Below are 11,872 nucleotides of genomic sequence, written 5' to 3'. Positions count from 1 at the left end.
TCATTTTTTTCAATCTAGCAATTAGCACCTTGTATAGAGTATAGGCCTCAGTATTCACCATCCTTTGGCATAATTCACTTTTGAGATTGCAACCAAATGAAATTTAATCGTTCATTAAAGTTTCTAACTTGTTTGGCTGGTCACTACAACATTTGTAGAACTAAATCATTTATTGTATACATACTTCATCTGCAACCATTTATGCTTCTTTAATAATAAAACAAGAATGCTTGCACAGATAAGTAGTCTCCAGAACCCGGCACTGAGATCCTTGTTAAACCAGAACAACCATGTATCGGTGGTTACAAATTGTTTTTCTTTGCATGTCTATAATTTTTCCTTAGCCATATACAGATGATTTGTGTGTCATGTGTAACTGATTCATTAATTATGCACGTAAGTATTTTGGAATAATTAAGAAAATGTGGGGCAAAAAGAAAGTGGCAGTTATGTTATGGGAAGAACATGGGAGGCTTATCGACTACCCACTAATCTGAAATCTCGTTATTCCGTTTCGGTTCTTTTCAGAACAGTCATATGCAGACTCCACATTGTTAAAGGAAGGCCAATGCTATGAGTTATTTGTCGTTTCTCACTACGAAAGCCATTATAAAAATTGGTAACGTGAAGATGAAACTTTAGCAGACCTTCCACTATGGTTTCCTATTATATATAGAAACTTAAGCTTTTCGATTCTGCATGCACTCCAAAGGCCAAACTCAGTTAAACTTATTGCAACTTGTGCTCTAGTGCTCATATAGTGCTCACTTCTGCTACAAAACCACACACACTGCTTTATTTCTACTCCTCAAAACTCAGCCTCTAATTAGTCACTCAAAAATTAAAACTACTAATTTCATTCTCCCAGTTGTTGGCAGAGAATGACTGAGCCAATTGGTCTCAGGTTTTCTAAGTTTTAGAGTCTCTTTCCTCGTTTCTTTTGCTTCGACTAGTTTTCCTTCTTTTAGAGTGTCTTTCAGAATGAAGCATTCTCCTATTTCACCACTAGCATTCTCTATATTTTTCCTTACTTTATTTCTTCTGGTCCAAGCTAGGCATCATTCTCATACAAAACACAAACACTCACATTCTCATAAATCTTCTAAACATTCAAATCCTGCACCTCCTTACCCTCCTCATAATAGCAATGCTTCTGTGGTTTTGGATGTACGAACATTTGGAGCTATAGGAGATGGAAAGACAGATGATACAGAGGCATTTAAGATGGCATGGGACACTGCTTGCCAGAGTGAATCCGCAGTTAATGCTATTCTTGTACCTCAAGGTTTCTCTTTCCTCATTCAGTCCACTATCTTCACTGGTCCTTGTCAAAGTTTCATGGTGTTGAAGGTAATAATGTATACTTATTTTGCAACTTTTTGCCCCTTTGTTCTTGCATTTTTTAAGGGTAAAGTTTACTAATGGATTTTTCTGGGTCAAATATGTGGATAAGGTTGATGGAACTCTTATGCCACCTGATGGACCCGAATCTTGGCCAAAGAACAATAGTAGGCACCAATGGTTGGTGTTTTATAGAATCAATGGAATGTCACTGGAAGGAAATGGTTTAATAGATGGGAGAGGAGAAAAATGGTGGGACCTACCCTGTAAGCCTCACAAGGTACTAATCAATTTCAATGTCTGCGTTATTTTTTCAACAATTTGAGTCCTTCATGCAGCCTCTAACATAACACCATGTTCCCTACCAATAATTGTCTCAGGGACCTAATGGGACAACACTCCCTGGACCCTGTGATAGCCCAATTGTGAGCCTTCAAACCCTTTCTTCCATTTACATCTTCTATATAGTTCGCGTTGTGATTGAGCGTAACTCTGCATGATGCAGGCAATAAGGTTTTTTACGAGTTCCAACTTGACTGTGCAAGGACTAAGGATAAAGAACAGCCCCCAGTTTCATTTCAGATTTGATGGCTGCAAAAACGTCCACATAGAATCAATTTACATAACAGCTCCAAAACTTAGCCCCAATACTGATGGAATTCACATAGAAAATACAAATGAAGTGAAAATATACAATTCTGTTATTTCTAATGGTTAGGCACCTAAAACTCTTCTAACTCTTCACTGCTTTTGCATCAAAAGACATTATTAATGTTTGTTTGGTGAATTATTATCTTCCAAAGGTGATGATTGTGTATCCATTGGATCCGGCTGCAATGATGTCGACATTAAGAACATTACATGTGGACCTGGTCATGGAATTAGGTAACTATTGTTTGGTTTCAGAGAAAGTTTTATTCTCCTCATCTGTTGGCTTGTATGACATAGCTGTTATCTGTATAACTTATGCAGCATTGGTAGTCTGGGAAATCACAACTCTCGAGCCTGTGTTTCAGACATTGTGGTGAGAGATTCAGTTATAAAAATGACAGAAAATGGGGTTAGGATCAAGACTTGGCAAGGTGGATCAGGATCAGTGTCTGGAGTGACATTCAACAATATTCATATGGTCGGTGTAAGAAATCCAATCATAATTGACCAATTCTACTGCCTCACAAAGGATTGCACCAACAAGACCTCTGCAGTATCTGTATCAAATATTATTTACACAAACATAAGGGGTACTTATGATATAAGGAGCCCCCCAATGCGTTTTGCTTGCAGTGACTCTGTCCCATGCACCAACTTAACACTCTCAGAAATCGAGCTTCTTCCAGCTGAAGGAGACATAGTGCATGACCCTTTCTGCTGGAATGCGTATGGAGATTTGGAGACACTAACCATTCCACCAGTCTCATGCTTGCTCGAGGGCACTCCTCAATCCGTGTCAGACTTTGACATAACTCGTTGCTGACCCACTGCATAGGGCAAAAATGTGACCTTGTACATAATTCATTACTTGGAAGTGATTAGGCCATTAGGGAAATACATACCATGATGTTCACTCTAATTATCTTGTGATTGTTGAGGAGTTGTGTTTTTTATACTCCTCCCCAATTGTAAACTATATGTCGTGTGATTATTCTGGAATGCTTGGCGTTTGAACTTAATTGCTTCATTCATTGCTTGTACATGAGCTTCAATTAAATCCTGATTACAAATTCAAAGGACGTAGTTAACATGTTTGAAAAAAAGACACTTAAAAATGTGTCTTCTGTAGTACACAGTATTATCAACACACAATTTTGTCGCAGAGCTTTATGGTTATAGATACTTTCTAACAATCAGATATTGAAATTCATCAGACAACTTGTCATAAATAATTTTCTACTCATTCCTCCCACATGATTTTCAATATGAATATATTTTGTTTAAAAAGTTTCTAGTTGCATAAGAAAGCATAAGATTTGGTTGTAAAAACTCCATTACTTTTTATCAATAAACTGTGATTAAGTGGGCTGATGAAGGGTCTAGAATAGCTTTGCATACCTGACATCCCAGTATCCCCATTTTTCACATCTCTTTGTGTCCATTGGATATATATCCTATATAAGAAAGAAACAGTGCAGTTGAATTGTTTATGAATGGTACCACGCTATTTTAGCAAACCAAAAGTGTGAGACTTGCTGAAGTTGCTGTTTCTTTTTATAGAACCTAATGCTTTAACAGAAGCACCAAACTTTTGTCTCCCACGGAAAGTTAATAAAACATGGTCCAGGATGAATGATCAGTTCACTATATATTTAATCAGAAACTTGAAGAGATTCCAATACCACCTTGGCATTTGTGTCTGCATGACGATGACTGACAAGAGTGTAAACAAACAAAAAGAATGTAGTTAAATATGGAGTGAGTTCCGGAAATCAAAGCAGAAAAAAGTAGTATCAGATATAATATAACATAGTATTTAGTGAGCGTGAGTGATTTCAAGAGGATTTGTACCCCATCACCCTGCTTCACAAAGTTGGGTGTAGTCAAATTCCCTTTTCAGTCATGCATACTCAGTGGCCACGCCAATCATAGGTCATACTCTTCTTAATTAACAACAAGATGTTATATATGTATCTGCATCAAGAATTATGCAGACCGAACTTAAACACAGACCAAATCGACTCACATTGTCATTTCAAATATATAAAATAAATCAGAAGACATATCAAAGGACATCTTCATATATCAGCTAAGCTTTTCTTCTCTTAAGTCAAGTCATGTCATATAATCTTATACCATTCAAACTAGGGCAGCTTTATTTTGTTGATAGCTCTCTTTATAGACTTAATGTTCTCAACATCTAACGAATAACTTATTTTTTCCACATCGTATAATTAATTAGGTGCTGCAGTCAGACACTTATACCACCCCACTAACGTCTTAATTAGAGATTCTGGTGAGATCTCCAAAAATATAGTTCACAAGAAAATATCCTCAAGTTAAATCAACTTTTTTTGTCTTTAATCTTGTTTTGCTGAAATTTGTTAATAGGATGAGAAAAGAATCAATGAGTACGTGTGAGTGTATATATATATCAAATGCTTTACAAAATAACAATTTCAGCATTCTTCTTTCTTTTTTCTGCTCCACTTCTGTAGTCCACTGATTATTGTTTTGCAGTGCAGTGAACATTCTTCTTTCAAATCCAGTTCACTTCATGATTGTTCATTCTGCATACCTTTTCTGCTGCAATTACAGAACCCATTTTCAAATTTCCTTAAAGTTTTCTTCCATTGTTCAGGATCATGTGTTCTCACGACACGAGTCACAAAGATCGGTTACAAGCAATTAATGCACATACACGTCTAACCAAACTCTGAAAAGCCTTTTCCAAGAAATAAGAGGTGACTACAACATATTTCTATATCAGTGCTACTGAACGAAGATATAATACTTTTGAAATGATTTACAACTAATTAACCTGATTTCATTGGCTCGAGATAGTTAGTGTAGCATAGGTATTGAGTCTAATGAGTTGTGAGTATATGTTGTTTTTGTGTAGGTATGGCTTTCTTTTAATTTGTTTTTGTGTTCCTTTTGTAAAATGGCTGCAGGTTCCAAGAAGGAGAAGGTGCATTAACTCCTGAATGATTAATGAAAGGACGTCGCATGAATGTGGGTATGGAATAAAGTTCAAACTATATAAAGCTAACAAAAAAAGTGAGAAAAGAATCTAGGACATTTTATGGCATCTCATGATTCCCACTGCAACTGGATCAATCTCATAAACTAATACTTTATTTCTTATTTTCTTATAAATGACATCTAAAGATAGCATACAAATACCACTTTCCATAACCATGATGATGCTTGATGAGACTGTTTGGAAAAGAAGAAAAAGCAGAAAACAAAAGAGAGGCAGAATGAGAGCCATAAAGAAAATGAACACAGAGAAAGGAGATCGTGAAATATCATTGCCCTTTTTTATGCAGGAAATAAAAAAATAAAATAAAAGCTATCATTCTTTTCTCAATGTACATGAAGCCATTGAGGGGATAGTGGATATTTCTGGGCACAATATGTGGATGTGAAGTGGAGTGTGTTGACTAGCTAGTAGTAAAAATGATGAGATAAGATGAAAGATTCAGAAACAAAATGCATGGTGCTAAGAATTTGGATTCACCATTTAGTCCACGAAAAGTTTGCAATATATTATGATTCAATCTGATAATAATTCCATCTGTGTCTGAGGATTCAGACTAAGTAAAATGAATGTGACTCAATCTAAAGTCTAAAAGCATACGTAAAATGAATATCAGAGTTTAGGTAGCTACTACCACTCGCGACTGTAACAAATCTAAATCCTATTGTCGAAGGAGTCATATAGTAATATCAATTTTAGATTCCTTTTTAACAGCTTTAATCAGACTCAATTAACTACGTCCATAAACTAATTAAACTTGTTCTCCTTAAAAGTCTTCTTTTACATATGACATCAATTATTCCGTGGCAAAGATCAAATGGACTGGATCACAATCAAATCGTAACGATTGAACTGTTACCATCTTAAATAAAAAAAAGTTACATCCTCACTAATGACTATAGATTTTGGCCAAATGATAAGTGCGATTCAATGATTGATATTAGAGCCAAGATTACACACAGTTGCAAAGATTCCGAGAAGGACTTTGGTCACCTAATGGTAATTTCCATGGTAACTAAATATACATTATCTTCAATAAGGCTCCTTTGCTCATGAGACACAACTCAGAATATTTAGTTTCTTTGTATAGCATCCTATTGTCTGGTCGTTGTGACTTTTGAAGAAAGCATTTTTGTTTGTAGACAAAAATTTTATTTGAATGGTGTTCTATGTTTGATTAAAGCAACTTTATGTTTTTTTATTCACTCAATGATGAGAAAGGCATTTTCATCCTTCATCTTCGGAAGGGAAATGGTCTTGTGAAATATGAAAACATTAAATTTTTATATTTGTAAAAAACAATATGAAAAAATAAAATAGTAAATATAGGGTGAATGTAAAAACTTAATAAATGTCTTGCTATTCTTTACTAAAATAATTGTTTCCTGTTGTTAGAAGTTTATCATAATTTATGATTTGTGACATATATATATATATATATATATATATATATATATATATATATATATATATAATATTCTAATTGTACTATTTTGAAATATTTTTTTTAAAAATTATTTGTAATCTTGAATTATTTGGTATTGGTAATAAATTTTTCATAAAAATACATAGAATCTTGTTAATTTGCAACTTCCTATATTTTTCACATGGTTTTATTACGTGCCCCTTTATACGTTTTTACATGTCTAGATAAATTTTTTTTACGTTTTCTTATATAGTTTCATATTTGTGAGATTTTAATAATTTTAAATAGATTTTGGGTAACTTTAGTTCTTATTGTTTCAAATAAGAATTTCTTATTTAGTATAATGAAATAGGATAGCGGGGTAGAAATGCGATATTCTTTTTTAATTATGCTTCTTTTTTTTTCATTTCAAAAAAATAATAATAATAAAGCATTAGACAAAAGTTGTTTAATTTTTTTTAAGGAAAGTGTTATTAATTGTTTAGAATTTCATATTATGATGTTGCTTTTTAAGTAGAATTAAACTGAAGTTTCTTAAAAAATATCTCAAACTTAAATTTAAAGAAGAAAAATAATCTTTAGTTTCTTAATAAAAATTAAAAATTAATATGAAGCGAACTTACATAAAAAATGTATTCAAAATTGTTTTGCATATGATTAAATCACAATTATCATTTTTAATTTTAATGATTCTTATATTTTAATGATAAAGTTATTAAAAAAACTTAAATAATGAATCAACAAAGTTAATTATGTGCCTATATATAAAGTTTAGTTGGATTAATTCATTATACACTCTAATAAAAAAATTGGAATCCAATACAGAAGAAAATTGAATTGAATTAGGTAAGATTTATACATTCCTTTTATTAGATTGAATCAGTTTAATTCACTCCCTCCCCTTCGAATCAAACTACATTTTCCCTATAGTCTGAAGAACAATTATTTTTAAGTAACTTTCTATTGGCTTAATAATTTAGATCCTCGACTTTATAGTTGTTGGGGCCACATCAATAATTATTTCTCTTCACTCACCACTATATATTTTTCTCAATTCATTCCTATTTTCCTTTTTCAATAAATAAATTTTAAGACACTCATAATTTGTTCAATCCTAAATCATCATTATCGTCTCTTTTTTATGTTATTTCGACAAAGGAATTTCAAACAAAATATATGTATTTTTCCTTCTCTCAAAGGAATCTTCTTCGTATATATAACAAATATTTAGTCCATGCACAGTGTGCTTCGATGTGTATACGAATCTTTTGCTTTTTATCTTCTTGTTCGTATATTACGGAATATGATTATTCAGTCGTTTATATTTATCTTTACCTTTACATAAAAATGTTGATTTTAGAAATTAGTTAATGCGTTGAAGTATTTTTATTAACAAAAATAAGTTATAATATTTTAATATACTCTCTAACAATTTATAATGAAAAATAAATATATTATTTGAATCTCCCAAACGGTATCGCATACACACTTATATACGTCTTTTTAATTTAATCCTCACTCGGTTGTGATATGCTGTGCTTTTTCTCAACGCGTTCTTTTGAATCAATTGTAGAGGTGTTGACAATTTGCACTGGGCAAAACACTTACAAAAAAATTATTGGATTAGATTTAATTAAGTTTTTATTTATTTATGATAAACTCAATTCAACTTAATCTATTCTTAAATGAATTTAATTGGATTGAAATAATAACGTCAAATTTTTGATTATTTTATTTTAAAATAATAATTTTTAAGTATAAATTTAATTAAAACATAGCATGATTTAAAAAAATAGAATTTAAAAGTTTAAGTGAAACTTTGTTAAAATTATTTTAAAACATGAAAAGAATGAGTTGAGTTAGATTTAAATTATTAATTTAAACCTTATTTCATAAACACTTCTACTAACTTTTGAGTTTACAAGATTATTTGAATTAATTTAACAATGTAACCATTAGTTATTTAATTTATTTCATCATTAATCTAATGTGAAAATGGGTGAATATTAAATCGTTTAAAGAAATATATATGATAAAACAAAGAAAATAAAATAACATATAAATTGTACATTGAAATATAAAATAATTAGAACTGTCAAAATAAGTTGGAATTCACGAGTCAATTTAATTCACCATGGGTTCAAGTTGGGTTGAGTTGAATTTTTTTTTTACATTTTAATACAGGTTGATTTTTGACCCGACTTACCTAGAATTTGGCTCACACGGGTTGAGCCGGGTTGGTGAGCAAACCCACAAATAAAGAGTCACATAAGTGTTTTTTGTTAAGTTGGATTTTACATTTGGGTCATGTTAGATTATTTTTTTAGCAACATAGATAATTTGTATTTTTGTGATTTTGGTTTGTATTTGGATTGTATTAAAATTTATTTAGATTTTAATTAGAATTATAATTTAGTTTTGACTGAAAAAAAATTAAAAATTTGTATTTTTTTAATTAAGTGAACTGTTAGTCAACCAGTTTAATCCATTAACCCGTGATAGACCAGATCAAATTTAAATTTGTTTGACTCGTTAAATAATCTAAATTAAGTTAATTCACTAAATAATCAACCGTGATAAGCGGTTAAGATATGTTACCTATTTTAACAACGGCGCCTTCTCCCTGCACCTCCAAGACTTCTTCTGTACCCCCAAAAAAGACCGTTATACCCTTATTTATAAGAGTGGGTGAAATTCGTTGGGACGCAGTAAATCTCATTTACTGCGTCACCAACCTCATGCATCCCCAAAACTTGACTCTCTTAGTATTTTTCTCTTCTCGCGTTTCGTCGTTCTTCATTCCAATTGCTCTCGTTCTCTTCTCCCTGGTCCCTTTCTGTCCTTCATTCATTTTGTGGTCCATTCATAAAAGTTTGTAAATTTTTTTAGGAAACGGATTCTGTAATCCGTTTCCTAAAAAAATTTGCAAATAACCATGGATTTCAGAATCCATTCTAAAAAAAAAATTAAAAAGAATAGGAAACGGATTACACAATCCGTTTCCAAAAAAAAAAAAAACAAACGGATTTCACAATCCGTTTTAAAAAAAAAAAAGGAAACGGATTACACAATCCGTTTCCAAAAAAAAACACCAAACATAGTCTTCATCTCAGCTACAATCAGATGCCTTTCTCATCCCAGTGCGCATGTTCGTGCTCTGAGTATATCAGTTCTTCGTGACATTTTGCAAATAACCATGGATTTCAGAATCCGTTTCTAAAAAGAAAAAAAAAAGGAAACGGATTATACAATCCGTTTCCAAAAAAAAAAAAAACCAAACGGATTTCACAATCCGTTTTAAAAAAAAAAAGAAACGGATTACACAATCCGTTTCCAAAAAAAATACCAAACAGATTTCACAATCCGTTTTTAAAAAAAAAAAAATAGGAAACGGATTACACAATCCGTTTCAAAAAAAAAAAACCAAACGGATTTCACAATCCGTTTTTAAAAAAAATAAATAAATAAATAAAAGGAAACGGATTAAAAAAAAAAAAAAAAAAGAAGAGGGGGGGACGTGGGTGGTGCTGTGTTGTGTGTGTGGGAGAAGAGAGAGAAGGGGGAGAAGAGGGAGGAGACGTGTGGGTGCTGTGTTGTGTGTGTGTGGGAGAAGAGAGAGAAGAGGGAGAAGAGGTGTGCAGGGTGCAGAGGAGGGAATCTGCTTTTGGGGGTGTAGTGCGGTGAATCACGGGGTATTTGGGGGTGCAGTGCAGTAAAAAATAATAACTCATTTTTTAACCATGGGCAAAGACGGAATTAAGATAAATTTTGGAGGTACAAAAGAAATCATTGGAGGTGCAGGGAGAAGCCCCCTTTAACAACTCTAAACATAATTAATTCATTATTTTTGTAAAAAAAAATATTACAAAAAGAAACGCATCACACCCGGGACAAGGTAGAAAAAAAACAGTGACGTGAAAAATTATACGTCAGGTATCAGAAAGAACCATTTATGTGGCATTGTGTTCTGTTTAAGTTGTTGCGTGTCTCACATTTTAACATCATCATCTGCGTCATTAATACGGTGACGTGACTCCAATTCACACCACACCCAATCTTTCACTTTACTGTTATGCCCTTCTCTTCTGTCCAACCAAATATGGGAAAATACCTAAGCACTCAATTCCAATATATTATTGCAAAAAAGAGAAAAATACCAAATCATATCCTCACTTTATTCTATTCTAAATTAGCATTTACTAACTTACAATAATTATATCCTGTAAATATCTGAGTTTTAAAGAAAAATATGTGTCTACCATTTTAAAATAAAAATTAGCAAAAACACATTAAAATCTTTTACATCTCTCATAAATTATTATACCGAGTTGCACTATACCATTATTATATTACCAATCCAATCATCACAAAAAAAAATCATAAAACTACATAAAAAATAACTAATATTTAAATAGGATATAGAGAAGTATAATTCAATATATATATATATATATATTTATATAGATAATTTACATCATTACACATTCTCAAGTAAAAATAATATGTATTACATGACAAATTGCAATTGACACATTTTAACATATAAATCTCATTATACCATCTCATGATATTTTAATATAACTCGACGATATTTAATATTTATATTAAACATGTATTAGTAAAAATTGACATTTTCTTTTTAATTTTTTCTAAATAATTTTGGTATAGAAATCTTAGCTCTATGGCACCATACTAGTTCTTTTATATGAAAGCATATACACAATGAAAATGAAAATATACCATTTTATCAACAATTTTATAATAAATGCAACAATATAACTTAAATAAGTATATCCATCCTCATATGATTCAATAATCAAAATACACCAATTTTACATTCAAAACCTTCTAACTTCATCTAACATTTTTATAATCCAAATTTCATTTAGATTCAAAAACAGCTATACTTCAGATAAACCAAAACCTCATGTATCTTCAAATTAAATAAATTTAAACATCAATCCACATTATTCATCACATTGCAACATATCTAAATCAAATTAACTAAATAGATGTAGGTTATTAACTCCCTTTACTTATAAATATCTTAATTCTTAAAAACAAATTCAAGAAAAAAACTTCTTAGAATACGGGATGAATGTCTCAATCAACTTTCTATTAAACATATAAAACACAATTCAAAATTCTGAGTGGCAAATCCTATTTTAAAGTTAATATTTTAAATTATGTACTGGACGTACTTTATTTCAAGATAACGATATTTTAATCTATTTTTTCTATTTCTAACTTATTATTTTATTCACTTTTTAATTAATTAATTTTATTTTTTTAATAATATGACGTGATCATCTAAAAATAATTAAAATAATAAATTAAAAGTGGATAAAAGTATTTATTATTTTTATTCTATTTGATGATGCCGATGTTATAAAAGGAAAACATAGTATAAG

General features: G+C 31.1%; 1 protein-coding gene across 1 annotated transcript; it reads left to right on the top strand.

The window, feature by feature from the left end:
• Positions 1-693: 693 nt before the first annotated feature.
• On the top strand, positions 694-3,011 carry LOC114195545 (Pectin lyase-like superfamily protein). Its single transcript, XM_028086055.2, has 6 exons — positions 694-1,350; positions 1,454-1,621; positions 1,722-1,766; positions 1,847-2,054; positions 2,145-2,226; positions 2,314-3,011. Exons 1-6 carry the CDS (start codon positions 982-984, stop codon positions 2,813-2,815), a joined length of 1,374 nt encoding a protein of 457 aa, XP_027941856.1. The 5' UTR covers positions 694-981; the 3' UTR covers positions 2,816-3,011.
• The last annotated feature ends 8,861 nt before the right edge of the window (positions 3,012-11,872 follow it).

This window comes from Vigna unguiculata, chromosome 1 (assembly GCF_037176805.1).
Source record: "Vigna unguiculata cultivar grain cowpea cultivar isolate G323 ecotype 2 chromosome 1, ASM3717680v1, whole genome shotgun sequence".
In the NCBI taxonomy this organism is placed as follows: Eukaryota; Viridiplantae; Streptophyta; class Magnoliopsida; order Fabales; family Fabaceae; genus Vigna; species Vigna unguiculata.
This window is presented reverse-complemented; position numbering and strand designations above follow the sequence as displayed.